Below are 26554 nucleotides of genomic sequence, written 5' to 3'. Positions count from 1 at the left end.
ACACTGTTGATTCTTCCAATCCAAGAACATGGTATTTCTCTCCATCTGTTTGTATCATCTTTAATTTCTTTAGCAGATGTATTTCTGATCTGATCCCAGGATGTGATTTCTTTTTTTCAGTACTCTTGGGAGGCTGGACAAAAGGGTGAGATGATACTCAGTAATGTCCAATGTTTGGACCAAGGCTCAAGGACCAGGAATATGTTTATCTTTCCTTTTTTAATGTTTTATATGGTCATGGGAATGTTGTGGATTCTTGCTGTGGTTCAATTTTCCCACCTGGAAAGCAGAGGTTATATTTTTTTTTTCTCTGCTTCCCTTATACTGTGGGCTACATGGAACTTCCTAGGAAATTCCAAGATCTGAAGTTTACTTATGGGTCATAAGGGAAAAAATGTGTCTGTACATGTATGTTAAGTCATAGGTAGTGTATATATTTTATAAGTTAGTATGAGTAAGCAAAATAAACCAGTGTTTATACCCAATTTTAAACAAGAGCACATCATTACGTAGTCTCAGGAGAGAAGGAAAAAAGTGTTTAGCTTTGCGAGTAAAATAGCAAACATAAATACAAGACATAAATTTATAAGGCATATCAAGCACCATCGTGATATGCCACCAAACCCACTTGGATACACGCAAAGCTGACTAATCTCAGTCTTAAACAAAAAAAGATACTAAGAACCAAAATAATTAAAAAAAAAAACCACACGACTCATCTGACAAACAAGTAGCTAAGCCTTAAATGAGGTGGCCGAATGGGGAATTGTTATTTGACCTACTGAATCATGGCTGATATTAGCTAATGACTATCATTATTTACACCTAAGCCCATGCATAATGTATGTCATGACTAAAAATTAAATACAAACTAATAGTCACAGCAGGATTGAACAATTAACTTATTCATTTTTTGCTTGTTTACTTTACCAAACAAAACCAATTGTGAGTTTAACAATTTCTGTCTTACTTAAGATCTTTCATGTCAAGAAGCAAGTTATTCAAGTTTTTAATTTTCACAAATATATTTTTATGTCACAAAGCACTAATTTCATTAAGGATCCAAAGCTAACCAATACCAGACTATGCAGATTAGGTAGAACCTAAGATTTGATTTTTTTAAAAAACTGAGAAAACTTAGGCACAATTGACAAATTTGCTAATTACTCTTCCCTCCTTATGGGTGTGGTTGTATATACTTTCATATTACACATGCTGCATCAGCTAAACCAGGCAGAGAATCTCCTGCTCTAAGAGCATGCTTAACAACTGTTGGCTTCTGTCAAGTAAGACTGTGAAGAAAAAGTGGTTAATTCTGCAACTCACAGAGAAGATTCTAGGCCAAGACACGAGACTAGTAGCATCATCTTATTTATTAACGTAATTGAAACATTTTGCTGATAAAACTTTTGTCTGTGACTATTCTAGCAACAAAATTTTACTCAAAATATTTCACTGTGAGATGGGGTTGCAACTTGAATGTAGTTTTTATTAATGTTTGATTTCCAAAGCAAATCTTGTTCTCAAAATGGCAGATTCAGGGACCAAAAAGTGATTCAAAAAAGCTTCCCCCTCCCCATGCCAATCTTTGAGACTGCTTGGATCAAGCTGAGGTCTGGGCCCCAGACCTAGACTGAAGGCGGAGGGAAAGAGTGTAACTCATTCCTAACTGACTGTTACAGGCTAATAGGACATTCCAAACATACACAACAAAGAAACCACGTGAAGAATCGCGTGTACTGGGCAGCTATAGGAAGGCGCAGACCAAATGAAGTGGACAAGCACATTCATCATCTTTACCACGATGCTATTCCTAAGGTGTCCAAATTGGATGAACTACAAAATCGATCCTTGTTTCCATCCTTCCCATCTCACCTGCCCGCTTTCCTGCCGTAGCCTTGGGAGAGATCCTGAGCTTTTCATATTCTACTGACTTATTTTTGCATTATACTTTTGATGAATAAAATATAACATGCTTCTCTCTCTTAGTCCTCTAGAGAGAGAGAGAGAGTCTGTTTGGGGGAACAGATTCGGGCTATTGAAATACAAGTCATTTCTCCCTGTAATTCTCTGCCTTTTGCTGTAGTTTGGTTATGGAGTCTTGCTTTCAATTTAATTAGAACATCATGTTCTTTTATTCTTTCTGAGAAGCTGAAGCATGAGACTAGGGAACGTTGGGGGAAGGTTGGCCAAGCTGGGACAGGAAGAACAGCGTCTCTAGAAGCTCTAGTTCTGGGTTTCAGGCACTTCAGTAAGAGACTTTCCTCCCCTGTTCCCATGTACATTCAAGGAAAGTGAAAGCAAGAATGCCCCAGAGGCTGCCTGGGGTTAGGGAAGGGGGGTGGCAGATGAGGTACCAGCTAGCAGCACAGACCCCTGCCCCTAAAGGGCCATTCCTTGAGAAGAGAGTCATTGACACAAAGGGTTTTCCTACTGCCTGTTCTTACGTATCAGCCACTTTCATAAAAGTGGGAGGGACATTTTTATTGGTAGGCAGGAAATGAGGCTCCAGACTCCTCTTGACACAATCTTTCTAGCCCATGCCCTTCTCACGATCTCTGAGCCTTTGGGTCGGCCATTTTGGGAAGGAGCAGGACCTGAGTGGAAGTTGGGGTCTCAAGGTCATCCTGTTGGCACCTGGGGCACTACTTCAAACTCTGAATCATTTCTCTGGTGTTGGCCTTGGCTGGGTCACAGTCATCGTGTCCTGCCCTGGACTGAGAGAGGGGCTCTGACCTCCCCCTAGCAAGTGAAGAATGGGGCAGGGCAGGAAATGGACAATTCCATCCAAAAGGGGAGTCACTTTTCCTGGTATTAAAGAAAAGCTATTTTAACATGATCCTTGTGATTCACCAAGATAGAATCTGTCCCATTTCATTCCTAGAAATCTACTTCTATGCCCCCATTCTTTTCCTCAGCTCATCTCACTCTCCCTACAAGCATGCCTTCCGCCCCCCCTCGCCCTCCCTCCCCGAATGCCGAGAGCCAGCCCTGTTTCCTCTCATGGGTCGTGGACTAAATGGGGCTTGACCACAGAGCCCAGCAAAGGAAAAGTGGACCAAAGAGACAAAAGACAGCTGGTCTTTCTCAGATCTGCTCACATGGATCTTCAGACTAAACTCTATCCATAAACTCCATATCCTTGAAAATGCGTGTTCTCCCAGGGAATCCATCTCCCTGATTTCCTTTGTTTCGTTTCCTGGCTTGCACCTGTCTTGCCTAGACAAAGATACTTCTGTCACTCTCTCTCCAGCACTAATGCAATCTTGAGCGCTTTCTGGGTCTTTGCCTTCCACAAAGCAATCCTTTCTTGGATTCAGATTTCCTCCAAGCTGTTGCCATCTCCAGCTACCGGTTTCTAAGGGAAACCTAACTACAGCCTTCCTCACCATCACGTTCTCCCCCAGGACTAGCAAACACAAGGCCATACACAGGGAGCACCTGAGACAAACATAACTTAAGAGAAAGATGCCAGGTAAAGGCTGAAAACTACATCTTACCTGGCCAGTATCATGGGGAACCAGAGGATCAGAGACCATGGGGTGTGATGACCTAAGGGGTCAGGGAGACGTTAGTCTTTTGCCAGACTCTACACTTGCTGTGTGACCTTGGGTCAGCCATTTAATCCAGTGGATCTCTGCTCCCTCATCCTTTAAAGGAAGGGTTGGATCAACAAATCTCTAAAGAACTTTCCAGTTTATGATTCCATGACCCTTAGCCAAACACTGAGACCCAAGCATAGGATCTCACTTCTGTCCTTTGGAGATTATTTCCATAATGCAAGAGGAACATCACCTCCCCCACCCCAGCTTGCTACTCTTCTGTTGAATTTAGTTTCTTTCCCTGGAGGCTATTGAAGGATGTTACAGATGTGAAATGTGTGGTGAAGAACATTGTTTCTGGTGCCAGATCCTACCCGGCCCCTTCTGGGACAGAGCTAGTACTAGATTTTGAAAAAATTATCCTACTGTTCAGCGACCATTCCTCAAAGAACCAAAAACCCAAGAGCCAGAGACTGGATGAGGGACACAGAATACAAGACGGTAATTTCCTTTTGGTTCTTTAAGCAGGTTGTGAACGAGGCCTGAACAACTAGAACAGAGTCTGTCAAAACTATTTCCAGGGCAGCAGAGGAAGGTGGGAAATTAGGGAGAAAAGGGGTGAAACACTTTAGCTGCTCTTGACACTCCCCCGAGATCTCTGTTCTGTGAGCCCACCCCCGCCAGGCAGCGATGACTGTGGCTGCTGGGCTCAGCACAAGACGTAATCATAACCCAGGAACAAGGCTGAGGCTCTGCTTCTCAAGAAGGAACTAACCTCAGGCGCCGCCTGTGTTACCAAGCTAGAGTGGGTGAGAATCACCGGTTCCCATCAGGGAAACTAACTGCTTTCTCCTAGGTCATCCTGGACTGACATTATGACAGAAGCATTTCCCAGCCAAACAGGCAATAAGTAATTCCAGTCAGCAAAGATCTCTAGGGTTGAGTGAATTCCTAGCATATTTTATTTCAGAAATAACTGCATTATTAGGATTTGGCCTTGCGTACGTGATTCTTCTCAAATGCAAGAATGCGGCTAAGTATGGCCTCCAAGGGCTTTGATGGTGATCTGAAGGTCCGTTGGTAATGCCCGGGCTGGCAGGGAACAACCCACACTCTGTCATCAGTCACAGCCCAAATAAGTAACTGTACAGATACCACCAAGAAAGGAGAAGGGACCGGCTCTGTGTGATCACAGGCCCATCAGGAACGTGGTCTTCCGAAACTAAGGAAATGGGCTTAAATCCTTCTGAGAAACCCTACTATTCCCAGACTTGCATCCCAGGTTTCAGAACATGAATGTCTCAATCTCGACCCCAGACTGCGGTGTGTGTGGGCAGCAGAGGGGAGAAAGTGGGTAGGTGGGTGATGGTGTTGGGAAAGTGGAGGTGCCTCGGCCTCGTTCACCGGCTGTAGCCCGCACGCACCTTCTGAGAGCTGAGGTTGCCTGCGGTATCCTATCAAAACGGAAGGAATACCACAGTAATGCAACAAGACTACAAACGTAAAGAACCACGGACACTGATTGGATCCAAGTTCTCTGAGGAGTGAACAACAACAGCACAAAACAAAAAAAAAAAAAAAAAGAAAGAAAAGAAAGAAAGAAGGAAAAATAGCCCTTTGTGGTAAAGGGCATGCTGGGAAGGCGAGGGCCGGAGCCGCCTCCCCAGAGCATGCTGGGAGACGGACACCCGCGCATCTCCGAGGACCGCACTTCCCCCACCCCTACCCCCTCACCCACCCCCAACCCGGAGACTAGAGGAAAGTTTGTCCGAAGATGACTGCGGAGTGGGGTATGCCGTGGTTCTCTGCAGGTCCTCCACACTGTGGGGGGTTGAGTCAGCAAGTGGGGACAACAGTCAAGATGAGATGGAGGAACAGAGAGGCAGGAGAGAAATGGGACGGACAGAGACTGCAGGGGCCAGTGTGTTGGTGGAGGACGAGGGGAGATCGGAGCAGGGGGCCCTGGGGCTGCTAGCCCGAGGTGTTGATGTACAGCTGGCTCTTAAGAATGTAGTCGATGACAGGCTGGGACAGGTAATCCACGACATGGCCGTCCCCATGCTGCAGGGCCAACCTGGATGAGAAGAGACAGTAATCAGATGACATCCTTTCCTGAAGCAAGGCCAGAGGACAGGCCAGCCCATTCCCTTTCGGGGAAAGGGTTTACCCAACACCCCATTACCAGTCTTTGCTTAGGCTAAATACACGGCATCCCTATCAGGAAAAGCCCTCTTGCCCCCATAATTCCTCCCCCATCCTAACTCTGCCACTTCCTAACTGAGGAACCTTGGGCAAGTGGTTTAAGCCCATCTATTCTTCCATTTTCTCGTTTATAAAATGGGGGTAGTATTTGGGCCGATCTCAGTTATTAAAATGATTAAATGAGTCATTACACAAAGCACTTAGAAAAGCCCAAGCACACAGTAGGCATTTCAATGCAAGTGTAAGCTATTCTTATTTCATTTCTTTGTGTTTCTCTACACCATGGTCTCATGAAAATGAACCTTATGATTGACCCCTTCTTTTCCTTCCTATGGAAGCCCTGATAGAGAAGAAGTTGCCCTTCTCTGAGGCCCTTCTCACAAGCCCTGGAGGGCGTGTGGACTAGCAAGTACAGAAGGGGTCTGGTCATACAGTTTGGTTTCTGCACTGTTTTGCTCCAGCCTTGGTCTGGCTGCTCCCCATTTTCTATGCGCATGATGGTCTTGGGAATGTCAGGCCCCAAGGAGCTATTTGTAAGAACTCATATACTCCTCCGTATATCTAGATTCTAAAAGGCATCTGTGCTCTGCGCTGTGATATCTCCCCAGAGGCTGGCTCGGTGCCTTTTCAATGCATAGTGTCCTGACCTTCCAGCAAGCTAGGTCCCCAAGTGCCTCCCTGCACAGTTTACAGGAAGCCTTCTTGAAAAAGTGGTCTATACCTGTGGTTTCCAAATGCCAATCCCAGCTTCACAAGAATCACCCAGGAAGCAGATAGCCAGGCCCAGCACCCAGAAATTCTGATTCAGTGGGACTCAATGGGACACGAGAATTTGTGCTGTGTATGTTCTCACAGTAATTCTATTGTGCAGCCATGGCTGGAACCACAGCCTTTCCCTTTCCCCTCACTGGCTGTTGTCACTGGGCTTCCGCTCTCGCCTCCCAGTTGATGCTACTATTTCAAGTGTCTACATAATCACCTTCCAGGGAAGAAGTCCAGTGGACCTTTTAAAGTCCTGGGCTCATTTGATTTCTCTGAAACATGTGACACAGATGACAACTGACAGTGCTCTCCATCTTTGTACACTCTGCTGCCTTTGTTCCAGGGCCACCAATGCTGGTGGTTTCTGACTGCTCCTTTGTCTTCTTTTATTTTTTTATTACTTTTTAAAAATTGAAGTATAGTTGATTTACAATGTTGTGTTAGCTTCAGGTGTAGAGTAAAGTGATTCAGTTGTACATATATATCTATCTATTCTTTTTCAGGTTCTTTTCCCTTGTAGGCTATTACAAAATATGTCGTATAGTTCCCTGTGCTATACAGTAGATCCTTGTTGGTTATCGATTTTATACATAGTTGTGTGTATATGTTAATCCCAAACTTCTAATTTACTCCTCAGCCTTCTTTTAAATGTTAATGTGTTTTAAGTATTCCCCATAGCCTCCTTCTCTTCTTGCTGACTCTCCCTGTGAGCGTAGCCACAGTCCTGAACTTTAATTTACACTTAGGTACTCATGGCTTTCAGTTTTATTACACTTCCAGACGTCTATATTCCACACACCTTATTATTCCACTGGACATTTCCACTTGGGGGTTGTGGTGAAGACTGTTAACTGGCCCCTAGTATCCATTCTTTCTTCTGCTTAGTCCTACAACCGCCCAAGTTTTAGTTGGGCACAGCGCTGCCAAGTTACAAAGTCTGCTCCCAGCCTCCCTGGAGGCTAGTCATGGCCACATGACTGAGGTTGAGCCAGGGGGATGAAGGGGAAGGGATATGCGCAACTTCGGGTCACCTTCTTAAGGACAAAGCTCCTTGCCCTTTCCCACTGGCTGAGAACAGTTACTGTAGCAGCTGTGGACCCTGAGAGGGAGGCTTCACATTGAAAAGAACAGAGATTCAGTTTCTTCTGACTTCAGTAAGAGGGATATAAACATTTCTCTTATTTAAAACTCTAACTATTGGGGGCCTTTTTGTTATGGCAGCTTAACCTAAACACTTACAAATTCCATGCGTACCTAAACTAGAGACCAAACTAAAAACCTCTTTTTCCCCCTTCAAAACAGCTAAAACTAATAAATGGCCTGTCTCCCTTTTAAAAGTCAATGACTGGGGACAAATAAATGAGCTCTAAAAAGAAGGCTGCATACTGGGGCAGCAGGTGTCAGCCAACCTAACAGTCAGCCTGGACTGAGGAGAGTTGTATGGGAACTTGTAAGCCAGTCTGACCAAGGTCTCTCTGGTCGTTTGTCAAACGTACCTGCTCTTGGTTGAGCTGACGACAGACATGGGATGGTTGATGTCATCCTTCACCACCATGATGTTGTTCTGGGGACAAAGCAGAGAGAGTAGGTAGCCAGTGTCTCACACTAAACTCCTTTTGCATCCTCACTTCTCCAGCCCCCAGGCTTCTCAGAGAAGGGTCACATCACATTCCTACACCAGCAGGGAGATGGAGGACTCACTTTGTATTTGCGGAGTATTGAGGAGTGATTCATGATTCGGTCTGTGTCGGCTGCGTCCCGGGGGACCACCACGATCCCAAAGTCCCCGACAATCACCTCCATCTGAAGAAACGGTGAGGGGGAAGGGAGAGAGAGAGAGAGGAAGTGCCCTTTGGTGAGACCTTGACTACAAACCCCTACCAAGCAACTATCTAGCAAGGTGGAGCTATCTTCTCTTGGAACCCCAAGCCTTAGTCCCAAACTTGCTTTCTCAGCCCCATCAGTCAGCTCCTTCAAGTTACAACCTGTAACAGTGTTCGTGGAATGAGTGGGAACTTCACCTGGCACACGTAATGAACACCTCTAGACTGAATTAATAAGTGCGCTCCTGCGTGTCTAGGCAAGACCTCTCCAATTCCTGAGGCTCTCGCTGAGCTCATAATGCTGAAGAGCAGCATGACACATGGTCCTTACCTGGTAAGTACCCTCTTCGGTTGCCCAGCAAGCATACGCCAGCCCCCGGCTGGTCTCCTGAGAGGGGCTGGAATGCTCCCCTGGCTCACCCATGTCAAAGCTGCTGTGGGACTCAGGGCAGCGAAAAGCAGGGAAGGGCTTGGAAAGCATCAGTGTGCGCACAGGCAGTGATAAGGAGGATTACTATGGGGTCACCTCTGAAATCAGCCTCCTATAGAAGCTGGCTCCCATCATGACAAATGAAACCTTTCCATTAAAAAAATAATTTTTTTCCCGATCATACATACAAACTTGGGGAACTCAGAAAAAGAAAAAATATATATAAGAAATCAATCACAACCACACAATCCAGAGAACCACTGTTAACAAGTTAGTATTTCTGTTCAGGGTTCTTTTCTCTACAAATTGATGTGTATATCCACAACCGGACTGAACTGCAAAATTAAATATTTTACCTATACATTTTTTTTTCTTTTAGCATTATATTGTGAGCATTTTTTCATATGGTTAAAAATATTTGAGGACTTCCCTGGTGGCACAGTGGTTAAGAATCCGCCTGCCAATGCAGGGGACACAGGTTTGATCCCTGGTCCGGGAAGATCCCACATGCTACGGAACAACTAAGCCCGTGTGCCACAACTACTGAGCCAGCACTCTAGAGCCCGTGAGCCACAACAACTGAGCCCCCGCGCCACAACTACTGAAGACCACGCGCCTAGGGCCCGTGCTCTGCAACAAGAGGAACCACTGCAATGAGAAGCCTGTGCACCTCAACGAAGAGTAGCACCTGCTCACTGCAACCAAAGAAAGCCTGCACGCAGCAACAAAGACCCAACTCAGCCAAAAAAAAAAAAAAAAAATTGAAAATGTGTTTTGACAATCTGTATATTTCATTGCCTGACTATACTGTGATATACCATGAAATATTAAATGGAATTTGTGTTATAGACAGTGTACAGTTACTTCTGATTTTTGCAGTTATAATAATACTTTGTTGAAGATCTGTATACATAAACCTTTTACCACATCTCTGATTATTTCCTTAGGATAGGAAGGAAAATCATTGGATGAAAGGATATGAACTGGACATATTTCAAGTTCTTGAGACTTATTACCAAGCTGCTTTCTTGAAGGTCGTGGAATTTTTCTTTTCAAAGAGCCTGAGAGTTATGGCATTTAACAGACTTGGATCTAGCCTGGGCATATTACGGTTTAGATCTTGCCAATTAAGGATCCCAGATGGAGGGAGAAGGGGACGGGCAGGTTTCTTCCGAGCATGCAACTCATTGGGCAAGACCTGCTTTGGGGCAAAAAAACCCAGGTTTTTCCTCATAATTCTCCAACTGAGTGCCACAAAAACAGACATTATAGAGCACTACAGCCGCTTCTTCTCTATCAGAGGATTTCTGTACCAGCAGAATTCCACTTCTAAGTCTGATTCACTGATAATGCATGTGTGTGCCTGCACTGTGTGCACGTGTGTGCCCTTGGCTATTTCCATCCACCTTCACCCTACTTCTCCCATCGCTTACAACTGGAGCTAGAGCTGCAATTAAAAATTGGCTGAAAGTGCCACAGGAGGGAAGTTGTGGAGAGAAATTAAAAGCTGGGTGTACAATATCTGAGCCCACATTGGATCGTGCTATTTGGAAGATACAGAACATTACACAACATACTGCATCTACTGGTGATGTTCAGATCCGGTAAACTGGCCCCAAGTCTTTGTCCCATAAACCAGGAATGTTAGGGAGAGGCAGGGCAGGTAGTTGGAGGTAGATCCAGCCTCTCCTGCCATAGCATTTAGAATATTGCACTGGGACTCACTACTTAGAAGGTAATTGAAGACACTGGTTCTCAAATTTGGCTGCACATTAGAATCACCTGAGGACCTTAAAAAACCCTCAAAGCCCAGCTCACACCCGAGATCAACAAAATCAGAATCTCTGGGAATGGGGCCCAGGCATTAGTTGTTTTTTTTTTTTAATTCTCTAGGTTTTAATTCCAATATGCAACCAAATTTGAGAACCAGTGATCTAAGTACTGAATTAAAACTTGAGGGGAATTATTAGGGTAGAGAAAGAGATAGAAAAGAGAAGGGAGGAGAAAAGAGAAGACATGGAAAGGGAAGGGGAGGGCAAAGGAAGGGAAGAGAAGAGAATCCATCCAAGCTGGTATACATGGAGATTCCTCAACTGCCTGGCTATGTAGGTAGGTGTTTCGAGATATCTGGTGTTGATTGTATAACATAGGATCTGAATTCAATTTGATTCTGAGGATCTGAGGGATGTTTCATGTATGATGCATGAAATAACAGGGCTATTTAAAGTGAGCATTCTAGGACTTCCCTGGTGGCGCAGAGGTTAAGAATCCACCTGTTAATGCAGGCGAGACGGGTTCGAGCCCTGGTTCAGGAAGATCCCACATGCCGCGGAGCAACTGAGCCCGTGTGCCACAACTACTGAGCCTGAGCTCTACAGCCCGTGAGTCACAACTACTGAGCCCACGAGCCACAACTACTGAAGCCCGTGCGCCTAGAGCCCATGCTCCGCAACAAGAGAAGCCACTGCAATGAGAAGCCCGCGCACCGCAACGAAGAGTAGCCCCCGCTCGCCGCAACTAGAGAAAGCCCATGCGCAGCAACGAAGACCCAATGCAGCCAAAAATAAAAATAAAAATAAATAAATAAAGCATACACACACACACACACACACACACACACACACACACACACACACACACATATATATAAAGTGAGCATTCTAGTTTAAAGCATTAAAACAACGGTTCAGAATGGCAGTCAAGCCTCATGGGGAACGGCCCTACCCGTGACATTAGTGCAGCTGCTGCTTTCTACTCAGGAACTAATGATCTGAGCACCCAATCAATAACAGTGCAGGCTGCTCAATGGGTGGCAAGCAGATGGAGACCTTGATGCTTGAGATGGAATTCCTCTTCCAGAAACAGGTGACAGACTTGCCCTCTGGGAATCACAGATGGGGTAAAGGAGATGGGTCTACCAGACAAGACACACAGCTTTACCACATCCAAGTGGCATCTCTGCAGGGGTTTGGACCAGAGAATGCAGACCTTTTCTGCTCTTTTGGCCAGACGTGAGGACATGGGCTTGATTTTCATGCCAGAAGGTGTTTGTGTGTGTGTGTTTTGGGGTACTAGGAGGTGCCGGGTGCTAGAGTTGGTGAGGTGTGCCCTCATCCCACAGGTACCCATCTCCCTCCAGGAGCTTAGCTGCCCTGCCCACCCCCACCCCTATCCTTGTCTCCTGTCTTCACGTGGCCTCCAAGATCCACCCTCTCCTGGTCGTCCTTCTACCTCGCTGGCTGCTCTTTTGTGGTCTCCCTGTGCTATTCCCTCTCATCTCCCCGATCTCGAATGACTGGAGTCCCCCAGGCTCAGTCCTTGGAGCTCTTTTCTTTTCTATCTACACTTGCACCTTTAATGATTTCATTCAATTCCAAAGCTTTAAAGACACATGGAAGGCTCCCAAATTTATATCTCCAGCGTAGATTTCTCTCCTGAACTTCAGACTCATACATCCAGCAGTCTCTTCAATATGCCCACTTGGATGAGGCATCTCAAACCTAAATAATATGTCCACGAGCCCCTGAACTCTCTGACATCAATCAATCAATCAGTCAATCCCCTCCACCATCATCCTACAGGCACCAAGATGCTTTTCCTGTAGTCTTTCTCATTTTAGTAAACGGAAACTCTCTTCCTACAACTGCTCAGGCCAAAGCCTTGGTGCTTTCCTTGATTCCTCTCTTTCTCTCACATCCCACGTTCAATGTATAAAGCAACCCAATTGGTTTGGTCTTCAAAACAAATCCCAGAATCTGCTCATTTCTCACCATTTCCATCACTTCTACCCTGGTCCAAGCCTCCTCTGGTAGGTTAAATAATGGGCCCCCAAAACACTGAAGTCCTAATCCCTGGAACCTGTGAATGTTATTTATGTGGCAAAAGAGACTTTGCAGATGTGATTAAAGTAAGGATCTTGAGATTATTCTGGATGACCTAGGTGGGCCCTAATGTAATAACAAGTGTCCTTAAAGAAGAAGGCAGCGGGAGATTTAACACAGGAGAGAGAAGATGATGTGAAGATGGAGCAGAGAAGATGCTACACTGTTGGCCTTGAAGATGGAAGAAGGGACCAAGGCATGCAACAAATGCAGCTCTAGAAGCTGGAAAAGGTGAGGAAACAGATTCTCCCCAGGAGCCTCTGGAAGGACTACGGCTGTGACTACAACTTAGTATTGGCCCAGTGAAACCTATTTCACACTTCTGGCTTCCAGAAGTGAAAGAGAATAAATGTGTGTAGTTTTAAGCCACCAAGTTTGCAGCAACAGAAAACTAATTCATATATGATCTTATTTGCAAAGCAGAAATAGAGACACAGACATAGAGGACAAATGTACGGATACAAAGGGGAAAGGGGGGGAGGTGTGTGGGATGAATTGGGAGATTGGGATTGACATATATACACTATTGATAGTATGTATAAAATAGATAACTAATGAGAACCTACTGTATAGCATAGGGACCTATACTCAATGCTCTGTGGTGACCTAAGTGGGAAGGAAATCCAAAAAAGAGGGGATATATGTATACGTATAGCTGATTCACTTTGCTGTACAGCAGAAACTAACACAACATTGTAAAGCCACTAAACTCCAATAAAAATTAATAAAAAAGAATTTTTTTAATGAAAAAAAATGAAAACTAATTCATCTTCATCAGCTCTCACTTGGCTTGCTCTGGTTTGTTTTTCTCTTGCCTTTTTCAGTCTATTCCCAACATCCAGACTGATAATGTGAATACACCAAATTATGTTGCTCCTTGGCTCGAAACCCTTCACTTAAATACCAAGATGGCGGTGTGGGAAGACACAGAGTTAGGTCTCCCCACAACTAGGGTGCCTGCCGGCTGCTGGTGGGGAACTCTGACCCCCAAGAAGATGGGAGGAACCCCAGAGTGAACTGGTAGGATGTAGGGGGACCAAGGGGGAGGAGAAGTGGAGGCCAGACAAGATCTACGCCCATGAGGCCAGGGATATCAGGAGAGGCAGGTGGGAGGGACTTTCCAGGAAGAGCGGGAGAGGAGCAAAGGGCGATTGCCCTGCCCACTCGGGCACGGGGAGCCTGCTGAGCTCCCAGGCTGATCCCCCAACCTCCAAGGCCCCTCCAGGCTGCATGGGTCCTTGGGGGCATAGGAGGGAGGCCAGGGAGATCAGGAGAGGCAGGCAGTAGGGGCCCTTGGGGAGGAGTGGGAGAGAAGCAGAGGGCGATTGCCCCACCCACTTGGGCATGGGGAGCCTGCTGAGCTCCCAGGCCGGTCCCCTGCCCTCCAAGGACCCCCCTTCCCCCTCCAACTGCATTGGTCCTGGGGGCACAGGAGGGAGGCCCGGGAGATCAGGAGAGGCAGGTGGGAGGGGCCCTCCCAGACCCCAGACCAGAGGAGCAGGAGAGGAGAGGAGGGCGTTTGCCCCACCCACTCGAGCCCAGGAAGCCTGCTGGTCTCCCAGGTGAGATCCCCTGCCCTCTGAGACCAGTGGTGGGGGGCACGCCTGGGCCCCTTCTGTTCCTTGAGCCTAAGCCGCACCTCCCACAGCCCCCAGGGCCTTTTCCAGCCCTGTGGGTCCTGAGCATTGGCCCCACCCACCACCCAAACCTTGCCCTGGATTAGGCCCTGGCCTCCACAGCCAAGGCCTTCCCCACCCCCACCCCACCTTTTATTTATTTATTTTTTTGCTGCCCATGTGGCTTGCGGGATCTTGATTTGCAAGCCCGCGGTCAGGTGGGAGCTCCTACAGTGAGAGCTCTGAGTCCGTACCACTGGACTAACAGAGAACCTCAGACACCAGGGAATATTCATCAGAGTGAGGTCTCCTGGAGGTCTTCATCTCAGCACCAAGACCCAGCTATACCCAGTAGCCTACAAACTCCAGTGTTGGAAACCTCAGGTCAAACAAACAGTAAAGCAGGAACACAATCCCACTCATTAAAAAAAAAAAAAAAAAAAAATGAGATGGCAAAAAAATATGTCACAGACGAAGGAGCAAGGTAAAAACCTACAAAACCAAATAAATGAAGAAGAAATAGGCAATCTACCTGAAAAAGAATTCAGAGTAATGATAGTAAAGATGATCCAGAGTCTCAGAAATACAGTGGAGGTACGGATTGAGAAAATACAAGAAATGTTTAACATTTCTAGAAGATCTAGAAGAACTAAAGAAAAAACAAACAGTGATGAACAACACAATAACTAGAAGGAATCAATAACAGAATAATGGAGGCAGAAGAACGAATAAGTGAGCTGGAAGACAAAATGGTGGAAATAACTGCCAAGGAGCAGAATAAAGAAAAGAGAATGAAAAGAATTGAAGACAATCTCAGAGACCTCTGGGACAACACTAAATGCACCAGCATTCTAATGATAGGGGTCCCAGAAGAAGAAGGGAAAAAGAAAGGGTCTGAGAAAATATTTGAAGAGGTTATAGTGGAAAACTTCCCTAACAAGGGAAAGGAAATAGTCACCCAAGTCCAGGAAGCATAGAGAGTCCCATAGAGGATAAACCCTAGGAAAACCACACCAAGACACATATTAATCAAGCTAACAAAAATTAAATGCAAGAAAAAATATTAAAAGCAGCAAGGGAAAAACAAAAAATAACATACAAAGGAATCCCCATATGTTTATAAGCTGATTTTTCAGTGGAAACTCTGCAGGCCAGAAGGGAGTGGCAGGATATACTTAAAGTGATGAAAGAGAAAAACCTACAACCAAGATTACCCAGCAAGGATCTCATTCAGATTCAACGGGAGAAGTCAAAAGCTTTTCAGACAAACAAAAGCTAAGAGAATTCAGCACCACCAAACCAGCTTTACAACAAATGCTAAAGAAACTTCTCTAGGTGGGAGACACAAGAGAAGAAAAAGACCCACAAAAACAAACCCAAAACAATTAAGAAAATGGTAAAAGGAACATACATATTGATAATAACCTTGAATGTAAATGGATTAAATGCCCCAACCAAAAGACACAGACTGGCTGAATGGATACAAAAACAAGACCCATATATATGCTGTCTACAAGAGACCCACTTCAGACCTAGGGACACATACAGACTGAAAGTGAAGGGATGGAAAAAGATATTCCATGCAAATGGAAATCAAAAGAAAGCTGGAGTAGCAATACTCATATCAGATAAAATAGACTTTAAAATAAAGATTGTTACAAGAGATAAGGAAGGACACTACATAATGATCAAGGGATCAATCCAAGAAGATATAACAATTATAAATGTTTATGCACCCAACATAGGAGAACCTCAATACATAAGGCAAAGGCTAACAACCATGAAAGGGGAAATCGACAGTAATACAATGATAGTGGGGGACTTTAACACCCCACTTACATCCAGACAGAAAATAAATAAGGAAACACAAGCTTTAAATGACACAATAGACCCGATAGATCTAATTGGTATTCATAGAACATTCCACCCAAAAGTGGCAGAATACACTTTCTTCTCAAGTGCACATGCAACATTCTCCAGGATAGATCACATCTTGGGTCACAAATCAAGCCTCGGAAAATTTAAGAAAATTGAAATCATATCAAGCATCTTTTCTGACCACAATGCTATGAGATTGGAAATCAATTACAGGAAAAAAACTGTAAAAAACACAAATACATGGAGACTAAACAGTGTGCTACTAAATAACCAAGAGATCACTGAAGAAATCAAAGAAGAAATAAAAAGATCTCACCTCAAGAAACAAGAAAAATCTCAAGTAAACAATCTAACCCTACACTTAAAACAACTAGAGAAAGAAGAACAAAGAAAACCCAAAGTCAGTAGAAGGAAAGAAACCATAAAGATCAGAGCAGAAATAAATGAAATAGAAACGAAGAAAACAATAGCAAAGATCAATAAAACTAAAAGCTGGTTCTTTGAGAAGATAAACAAACCTGATAAACCCTTAGCCAGACTCATCAAGAAAAAAAGGGAGAGGACACAAATCAATAACATTAGAAATGAAAAAGGAGAAATCACAACTGACACTGCAGAAATACAAAGGATTATAAGAGACTATTACAAACAACTATATGCCAATAAAATGCACAACCACAAAGAAATGGACAAATTCTTGGAAAGGTACAATTTTCCGAGACTGAACCAGGAAGAATTAGAAAATATAAACAGACCTATCACAAGTAATGAAATTGAAATCGCAATTAAAAATCTTCCAACAAACAAACGTCTGGACCAGATGGCTTCACAGGCAAATTCTATCAAACATTTAGAGAAGAGCTAACACCAATCATTTTCAAACTCTTCCAAAAAATTACAGAGGGAGAAACTCTCTGAAATTAATTCTACGAAGCCACAATCACCCTGATACCAAAATCAGAAAAAGATATCACAAAAAAAGAAAATTATAGACCAATATCACTGGTGAACATAGATGCAAAAATCCTGAACAAAATACTAGCAAACAGAATCCAACAACACATTAAAAGGATCATACACCACGATCAAGCGGGATTTATCCCAGGGATGCAAGGATTCTTCAATATACGCAAATCAATCAATGTGATACACCACATTAACAAATTAAGGAGTAAAAACCATGTGATCATCTCAATAGATGCAGAAAAAGCTTTTGACAAAACTCAACACCTATTTATGATAAAAACTGTCCAGAAAATGGGCATAGAGGGAACCTACCTCAACATAATAAAGGCCATATATGACAAACCAACAGCAGGCATCATATTCAATGGTGAAAAACTGAAAGCACTTCCACTAGGATCAGGAACAAGACAAGGATGTCCACTCTCCCACTCTTATTCAACATAGTTTTGGAAGTCCTAGCTAGGGCAATCAGAGAAGAAAAAGAAATAAAAGGAGTACAAATTGGAAAAGAAGAAGTCAAACTGTCACTATTTGCTGATGACATGATACTATACATAGAAAATCCTAAAGATGCCACCAGAAAACTACTAGAACTAATCAATGAATTTGGTAAGGTTTCAGGATACAAAATTAATGCACAGAAATCTCTGGCATTCCTATACACCAACAATGAAAAATCAGAAAGAGAAATTACGGAAACACTCCCATTCCCCATTGCAACAAAAAGAATAAAATACCTAGGAATAAACCTGCCTAAGGAGGCACAAGACTTGTACTCAGAAAACTATAAAACACTGATGGAAGAAATCAAAGATGACAGAAACAGATGGAGAAATATACCATGTTCTTGGATTGGAAGAATCAACATTGTGAAAATGACCATACTGTCCAAAGCAATCTACAGATTCAATGCAATCCCTATCAAACTACCACTGGCATTCTTCACAGAATTAGAACAAAAAAATCTTACAATTCGTATGGAAACACAAAAGACCCCGAATAGCCAAAGCAATCTTGAGAAAGAAAAACGGAGCTGGAGGAATCAGGCTCCCTGACTTCAATCTATACTACAAAGCTACAGTAATCAAGACAGTATGGTGCTGGCACAAAAACAGAAATGTAGATCAGTGCTACAGGGTAGAATGCCCAGAGATAAACCCACACACATATGAGCACCTAATTTATGACAAAGGAGTCAAGAACATACAGTGGAGAAAAGACAGCCTCTTCAATAAGTGGTGCTGGGAAAACTGGACAGCTGCATGTAAAAGAATGAAATTAGAACACTCCCTAACACCATACACAAAAATAAACTCCAAATGGATTAAAGACTTAAATGTAAGACCAGACACTATAAAACTTTTAGAGGAAAACATAGGAAAAACACTCTTTGACATAAACCACAGCAAGATCATTTTTGACCCACCTCCTAGAGTAACAGAAATAAAAACAAAAATAAACATATGGGACTTAATTAAACTTAAAAGCTTTTGCACAGCAAAGGAAACCATAAACAAGACAAAAGACAACCCTCAGAATGGGAGAAAATATTTGCAAATGAAACAACAAAGGATTAATCTCCAAAATATACAAACAGCTCATGGAGCTCAATATCAAAAAAACAAACAATGCAGTTAAAAAATGGGCGGAAGACCTAAATAGACATTTCACCAAGGAAGACATACAGATGGCCAAGAGGCACATGAAAAGATGCTCAGCATCACTAATTATTAGAGACGGAATCAAAACTGCAATGAGGTATCACCTCATGCCGGTCAGAATGGCCATTATCAAAAAAGCTAGAAACAATAAATGCTGGAAAGGATGCGGTGAAAAGGGAACCCTCCAACAGTGTACTGTTGGTGGGAATGTAAACTGATATAACCACTATGGAAAACAGTATGGAGGTTCCTTAAAAAACTAAAAATAAAACTACCATATGACCCAGCAATCCCACTACTGGGCATATACCCTGAGAAAACCATAATTCAAAAAGGGACATGCACCACAATGTTCATTGCAGCACTATTTACAATAGCCAGGACATGGAAGCAACCTAAGTGTCCATCAACAGATGAATGGATAAAGAAGATGTGTCACATATGTATAATGGAATATTACTCAGCCATAAAAAGAGACGAAATTGAGTCATTTGTACTGAGGTGGATGGACCTAGGGTCTGTCATACAGAGTGAAGTAAGCCAGAAAGAGAAAAACAAATACCGTATGCTAACACATATATATGGAATCAAAAAAAAAAAAAAAAAAGGTACTGATGAACCTACTTGTAGGGCAGGAATAAAGAGGTAGACATAGAGAATGGACTTGAGGACATGGGGTGGGAGGGTGAAGCTGGGATGAAGTGAGAGTAGCATTGACATATATACACTACTGGATGTAAAATAGTTGGCTGGTGGGAAGCAGCAGCATAGCACAGGGAGATCAGCTCGGTGCTTTGTGCTGACCTAGAGGGGTGGGAGAGGGAGGATGGGAGGGAGGCTCAAGAGGGAGGGGATATGGGGACATGTGTATGCATATGGCTGATTCGCTTTGCTGTGCAAGAGAAACTAACACGGTATGTTGAAGCAATTATACTCCAATAGAGATGTGTTTAAAAAAAGAAAAAGTATCAATAGAAACCAAAAAAAAAAAAAAAAATACCACCTTCTCAGTGAGACCTCCTCTGGCCATGCTATTTCAACCTGCGTCCCTGTGCACGTAGACCCACACCCACCCCACGCCCTGACAGTCTCCACTTCCTGCTGCGCTTCATATTCCTCCATAGCATTTATCTCTAACACCTTGTATATTTTCTTTATTTAACCTTTTTTTGCTCTCCTTCTCTCTTCCCTATAAAGGTAACCTTCATGAGGGCAGGCAATTTGTGTGTTTCGTTCACTGCCATGTTCCTGGGTGAAAAGGACCTGGCACATCATACGTGCTCGATATATGCGGTTGAGCAAGTGGATTCCTGCAGAGTCCCCTCTGGCAGTTGTCCTTGAGTTAGCTGATAAACTCTCTCACCTCAGGACATGGAAGGAAGCCCGATGTACCTAATGGAAACTCTGGGAGACCCAAGGAGGTGACTCTAGACAGACTTTCAGTTCCCCGTGAAAAGCACGGGTGATCTTACTTCTGTAAGTTCCCACACTTCATCTGATTGGTCAGCGGAATCACCCCGGAGCTTTAAAAACAATAATAACAGCAGCAACAGCCCCCCCCAGACCTCACCCCAGGGATTCTGATACAACATGTCTACAGTGGGGTGGAGCCTCCCTCTTTACAATGCTTCCTAATCCTCCTGACGTGCACCCACCTTTGGAAAATTGTCACTTTTAATAATAGAGGCAGTTGCCTAAGCTGCTAATACTCTGGCTTGGTTTGGGATGAAGTCAAAATGAGATACTTGTGGGATGAGCACCTCTGGGGATTCCAGCAAAAATGAGGACATTTCCTCCCCCGACCCGCGCCCCACCCCCGGCTCTGGGGAGATGAGGACGGATGTCTGACCCCAGGAAACGGAGGGTTTCTCAAGCTCTCCCTGCCCACGGAGCCCACAGGAATGTGCCCGGGCCCCTGGCATGGAGCTCCTGTTCCAGCACGAGGGGCCCAACACCTCCCGTGTCTTCATGAAGAGTTCTCTGCAGGTCTTGCCTTGGGGGTGGGGAGGTGGGTGAGTGGGTGGGTGGTCAGAGCAGCAGAGCTGTCCTGATTGGCAATTCCCTCTCCCGATGGTGACTGATGTGACCTCATTCTGCCACACGGCAGTGGGCAGGATCAGGGTACAATCTTCTCCCCCCGCAGCAGACAGTGGCCTCTCACTGTAGCTCTGGCCTGTGTCGTGTCTCAGAGGTGGGGGTCTGTGACATTCATCCTGCTTCAACTTCCTGCTCACAGGCACAGCTTTGATCGTATCTTTTCATCTTCTGGTCAAAGGCTCCCAGGGGCGGCAGGAGTGGGGAAGGGGAGAGGAAGTGGGAGGGGGCAGACTCTGTTCCCCCCAGTGTGGGGAATCTGAGGAAAGGATATGAGACATGTTGAGGCAGGAAGCAACTTGGCCTCGGGAGTGAGAACACTCGTGGTAGCCAGGAGGCAGATCTCTTGGAAGGAATGTGGAATCATCATCATCCTTCCAGGAGGCGGAATTTCAAGACCTGCCCTGCTGGGTTTCAGGGATACTCTGGGTGGGAGGATGCCCTGTGATCTTAGCCAGGCACTTTCCTGGGCACCAGGGCTGAGCAAGACAGACATGGCCTCATCTCTTGGCTCAATCACTATCTAGTGGGAGACATTAAACAAATGACTAATTATTTCAACTGTATTGCTCTGAAGGATAAGGGCAGGTTACTATTAAGTGGCTAATCTCTTGTAGTGGCTAATGTCTTCTGGGTAACTGGCAAAAGTTAGGGCCATATCTCACGGTGGAGGCTGAATTTCTCCAACCAAGCTGTTCCCAGGTACTCTTACATTCTTTCATTCAACAAACTTTTATTGAGTGTATATGGTGAACCAGGCACTGTCCTGGTGTTGCCCAATGAGACAGACAAGTGCAGTGTGCTCACAGAACTTACCTCCAGTAGGGAGAGATCGTAAACAAATAAATACATAAATAAGAAAACATCAGGTGGAGCTAAGTACAATACTGAATATAAAACAAAATGACTTTTAAGCCGAAACCTAAATGACAAGAACCGGCCAGACATAGGGATACCTGGGAAAAGAGCGTTCCCAGTGAGGCCACAGCTAGTGCAAAGGCCCTGAGGTGGGAAAAACTGTTCAAATAAAGAAACTAGGTGGAACTGGGGCACAGAGAGGCGGGAGAAGTAGAGAAGGACCAGATCACGATAAAGATGGGGTTTCATTCCAAATGTGAAGACAAGCCATTAGAGTGTTTTAAACAGAGGGCTTGACTTCCATTAGTGACAGAATCCAATTTACACTGACTTACCCGGGCAAGTCTAACTGGTAAGACCCTCTATGGAATCATTCTGAGATCAGGGTTCAGGATCCTGACCATCTCCCTCAAACATCTCTCCTCTCTTCCCAAGGTACAGTACCTGAGTTACTCAGGCCAACTCGTACTTCTTCTCCAGATGAGGATGTTCAGGGATGAACAGGGGACTATCAGCAGGAAGCAGAAGCACCATTTATTAGAGGACCTGCTATGCACCAGGCACAGTACTAGCAGCTTTATTTCTTAATACATTTAATCCTTGAAGCAACCATCTTCTGAGATGTGTGCTTCAGTTCTCACTTCATAGATGGGGAAACCAAGACTCAGTGAGATGTAGTAACTAGTCCAAGCCGCACAGCAAGTAAGTGAATTTGAACCCACTCTGGTTCACTTTAAAGGCTCTTTCCACCACAGTATGCCTCTTCTAGATCCATTTTTAAGACTCCCATTTTAGTGACTTGAAATTTCTTGGTTTGAGAATATAGTCTATCTTATTTTTTCTCCAGGCTTATCCTAAGTCCTCAGCTCATTACTGTACATCGCCCCCTAAAGTATATAATTTTGTGTGCTTCTGAGTAGGTTAAACAAGATGCAAGGAGACAGCATCCAGCAGAAGCCACACAACAGTAGGTGAGGAGCTTCTGAAACAGGCTCCAGCCATTTCGGGAAAGAATCCTCCACCCTTCTTCTGGCCCCTGCTCCTCTCTGGAGGGAAGGCCGGGTGGGAACACATTTCCAGGATGGCTCTGTTAGTGCAAATCAATGAATGATCCTTCAGATGGGTTTCCCAGGGGAAATCATTCCCACTCCCATTTCCAATCTGCCTGGGGGTGTGGGAAGGCAAGGAATTCCAGACTCAAGTCAGAAGCGTGAAAACCAAACCAACAGTGCCTTTCACACGAGAACCCTAGCTCCCATGGTAGGGCCGAAGCCGCCTTCCCCAGAGCTGGAAACACGGCATCAGGCTTATCAGTGTGGAGACCTAATCCCCGGGGTGGAAGTGTCCATTGGGCTTCCTGGCTGGGGGCTGGACTGTCTGATAAAAACCATCTGAGCCTGAAAAACCAAATGTTTGTCTTTGCTCCATTTATCCTGGAGCCCTGGGATTTCTTCTGGAGTGGCTAGTGCCCCAGGCTCTTCCTCTGTTTATTTTCTTTGGTTGTTTTCCCATAGCTGGTGGATGCAGGAAGCAGTTAGCCCATGCCTGGTTGGCTGGAAAAACGTAGAACACAGCCAATTAGAGCCAGCCTGTGGAATGTTGGGCTTTGAGAAGTGCAAAAAGAAAGAAAAAGAAAAAACAGTTTCCTCATTGGCCCATCTCTGGTGCTTAATGTTCCACCTTTGGGTTTTCATTCCTTTGAGTTAAATATTGACCCTTGCTCATTTAAAATGCAAATACCATTTTCAAGCAGTGAATACATTTAATCATTAAACTGAATGATTTTGCCTGCTTGCTGAAAAGTCAAAAGTCTCCCAGATAAGGACCAAGATAAACCTTCTATTTCAACCAGCCAGAACCAACTCCCCAAAAGGTCTTATGCCCACCACTGGATCTTTTACAGCCTTCTCTCAACCTCAAAAGCCCTTCTTTTTGTACCCACTTAACCCAATCCTGCCCATTATTCAAAGCCCAGCTCAAGTGCTACCCCCTCCCTTGTGGCCTGCTGTGAATCACAGTCATTCTTCCCACTTGTCTGTCTTATCTGGATTAGGGATCTGAATGTATGCCAAGTCCTGCTCTGCTGCTAATAGCTAAGTGGTCTTGGACAAGTCACAATCCATGTGAGCCCTGGTTTCCATACCTATAAATGGGAACCGAGATTCCACTTTCAGGAGTGTTCCGGTGGTTAACTGAGACAATCCACGAGAAACAAGCAAAGTGTTTATTGTGTCTCCCCATTAGAAAGCACAGTGCACAACGGTGGGGAACTTCGTCTATTCTGTTTTCTCCGTTCTTCCAGCCCTAGAACAGTGTCTGGCCCATGGCAGGTACTCAATAAATATTTTAAAACCAATGAATAAATAACAGCCAACATTTATTGACTGCTTACTAGGTTCAAGAACTCTTCTAAACTTTTTATGTTTTATTTCATGTAATATAAAGAACTAATAGAATAAAAACTGTAAGATATTTTTAGATTGCAAGTGCTGCAAGGACAAACAATGCGCTTATATTCATACTGGGCACTCAGTATCAGCTGAAAGATTGATTGAATGAAAGAATGCTTGAATCAGAATTAATTGCCAGACTGCCTTCCATTATAATATGATGGACAAAGCAGCTGGCAGCATCAGATCCCTAGACGATGGGTTTTGTCTGGGGGAGGGCAGCGAGGATAAGAGTTTCCTGTTTCACAAATCTGTCCATGGCTGACCCTTTAGGCTTTGGCCTTGACTTCCCATAGACCCCAGTCCATGCCTGGATATGTGCTTTGGTGCTGGTGTCAGGATGCGGCATAGCAAAGATCCCAAACTCCAAAGGCTGGTCCCAAACTCCAAAGGCTGGTCCAGGAAACTGGACCTTGCTCTCTCTCAGGAATCAAGAATGAAAATGCCAACTGCCAGGCCACACAAGCAACTCTTTTGTATTCCATGGAGAGAAACATGATGTATATGTATGGAATTTTCTCCCCACGGAATGTAAGGGGAAGGGGTGTGCCATGGGTCAGAGAAGGTCAGAATTCACTATGGGCTGATGGATTTTTGTGTCTGTTGGGAAATGCCCAGGGGATGTGTTTGGGTGGGGATGGGTTGTTCCTTTAGTTGTGTAATTAGATTTCTGGACGGAGAGCATAGGTTCAGGAATCCAAATCAAAAGAAAGAGCAAGACTGACTCAACGGAGAGTTTGTGATTGTGTCGAAAGAGGGCTTGGCAGCCCTACTGTAGAACAGACTGTCCCAGCTGCTTTCCAGCCTGGGTGGGGCATTGCTGCTCCACGGTCCCCACGGAGCTTTCTTTACAGAAGGATGGTGGGGCTTCTATGTCTCCCAGACCTGTCTGAACTAGTGGCTTCTCTCTTGGTGTGTTCCTGAGGATTCTGGAGAGACTGGAACGCAGAGCAAGGGTCTAGGACTTTTCCAAGAAACTTGGTTCTCTTCCTCACCCTTCTGTGCCATCATTGGCAGATTCAAGGCTTCAGGTTCATGGTCACTGAGCACAGGTCTGTGGCCAGCAAGTACCACTTGGGACACCAGATGATAAAAAGAAATGTGTTCTGATAAAGGGTTGAATAAAAGAATGAAACCTGGGATAGAAGTGGGTCTCACATACCTGATCCCTGGTAATCTCATGGTTAGGAACAGAGATCCCTAAAACGGGCCACTTCCAGGCAAACTTTCTATTAGAGGCTAGAACTTTCTATTAGAATAAGCAGGGCTCACCCTGTACCAGTCTTGAAAGAAAGACCTTCCTTTTCTAGACCCTGAGCTCCAACTTTCCCCACATACGGACAGTGGGATAATTCACTGAGTTACTAACTAGTTTCATGTTCCCTATATATGCCTTTGCCCAATCCCCACCCTATTTCTAGCAGAGAACCAGACCCTTTATGAGAGGAGTTTTCACGGCAGAAAATAGTACGTTTTGAAGTCAATGGCTTTAAACCACTGAAGGGATTTCCCTAGATGTCCAGAGGAGGGGAGAGAAAATAGGGGAGATAGCTTCAGAATAGAAAGAAGAGGTTCAGCTGCCCCCCCTTCCACACTACAAAGAAGCTAGAGAGCTGTGAAGCCCACCCCCTCCTCCCTCCCAGACAGCACCCTAAGGGCAAAGCCTCAGAAGAAAATAGGGCCAGGATCATAGGTGGGTTGGGCCCAGCACGGGGCCTTCCAGACTCGGCCAGGAGCCCCATTCCCCAGGTGGGCCTGGGACAGCTTGCCATCCACCTCACTGGACCGCGAAGGCCCCCACAGGGAAGATGTCTGTGGCGACCCTGATGAACGGATGTTCACGTTCAGAGCCCACGAGAGCCTCTCAGGTTCTGCTAGTCAGTAATGACTGAGCCTAACTTTCCATCATCCCTGGGATGGTGATTTGGAGTTGAATTTTCACGCGATTTAAATAAATTGTGATATTTCTGGCACACTTCTGTTGTGGCCTGAAATTCACACTTGTTACATAAGGAAACAGCTCCTTGATTTTGATTTTTTTTTTTTTTTTTTTTTTTTTGCCTCTCCCTTGGCTGTCATGATTCTAAGGACCCCACAGATTCACGGTCGGTGGAATCAGGGAACTGAGCAATCGGTTGGGTGGGGGTGGGGAGGTAGAGCTCTGGGCTCTAGAGAACCATCTGGAGTGAGCCCTGAGGGTCCGCTTCAGCCAGTCTCCCTCCGCCTGTGCTGTGGATTGGAATTCTCAGCACCCTGAACAGGACAGATGTGGGGTCCCTGCTGGTTTGGAACTGCTGTGCCTCTGGGAGCGGCCGGGCTGGGTGCTCCGATCTCCAGGATGACCCGTCAGGTGGGAACATGGTTGAACAGATGAGGGTCTCACTCCACCTC

At 44.9% G+C, this 26554-nt stretch overlaps 1 protein-coding gene across 4 annotated transcripts in view; it reads right to left on the bottom strand.

The window, feature by feature from the left end:
• Positions 1 to 472: 472 nt before the first annotated feature.
• The window catches only part of NMNAT2 (nicotinamide nucleotide adenylyltransferase 2), a 211025-nt gene continuing 184943 nt past the window's right edge, over positions 473 to 26554 (bottom strand). For all 4 annotated transcript variants that reach the window (XM_082402170.1, XM_082402168.1, XM_082402171.1 and 1 more), the window contains 3 exons: positions 8208 to 8309; positions 8003 to 8070; positions 473 to 5616 (listed from right to left, as the gene is read on the bottom strand). In XM_082402170.1, coding sequence (XP_082258296.1) covers positions 5514 to 5616; positions 8003 to 8070; positions 8208 to 8309 — 273 coding nt within the window. In that variant the 3' untranslated portion in view covers positions 473 to 5513. The remainder of the gene's footprint in view (positions 5617 to 8002; positions 8071 to 8207; positions 8310 to 26554) is intronic.

Source organism: Balaenoptera borealis (genome assembly GCF_965194805.1).
Source record: "Balaenoptera borealis genome assembly, chromosome: 1".
In the NCBI taxonomy this organism is placed as follows: Eukaryota; Metazoa; Chordata; class Mammalia; order Artiodactyla; family Balaenopteridae; genus Balaenoptera; species Balaenoptera borealis.
Note: the sequence above shows the minus strand (reverse complement) of the source record. Positions and strands in the feature narration are given on the sequence as shown.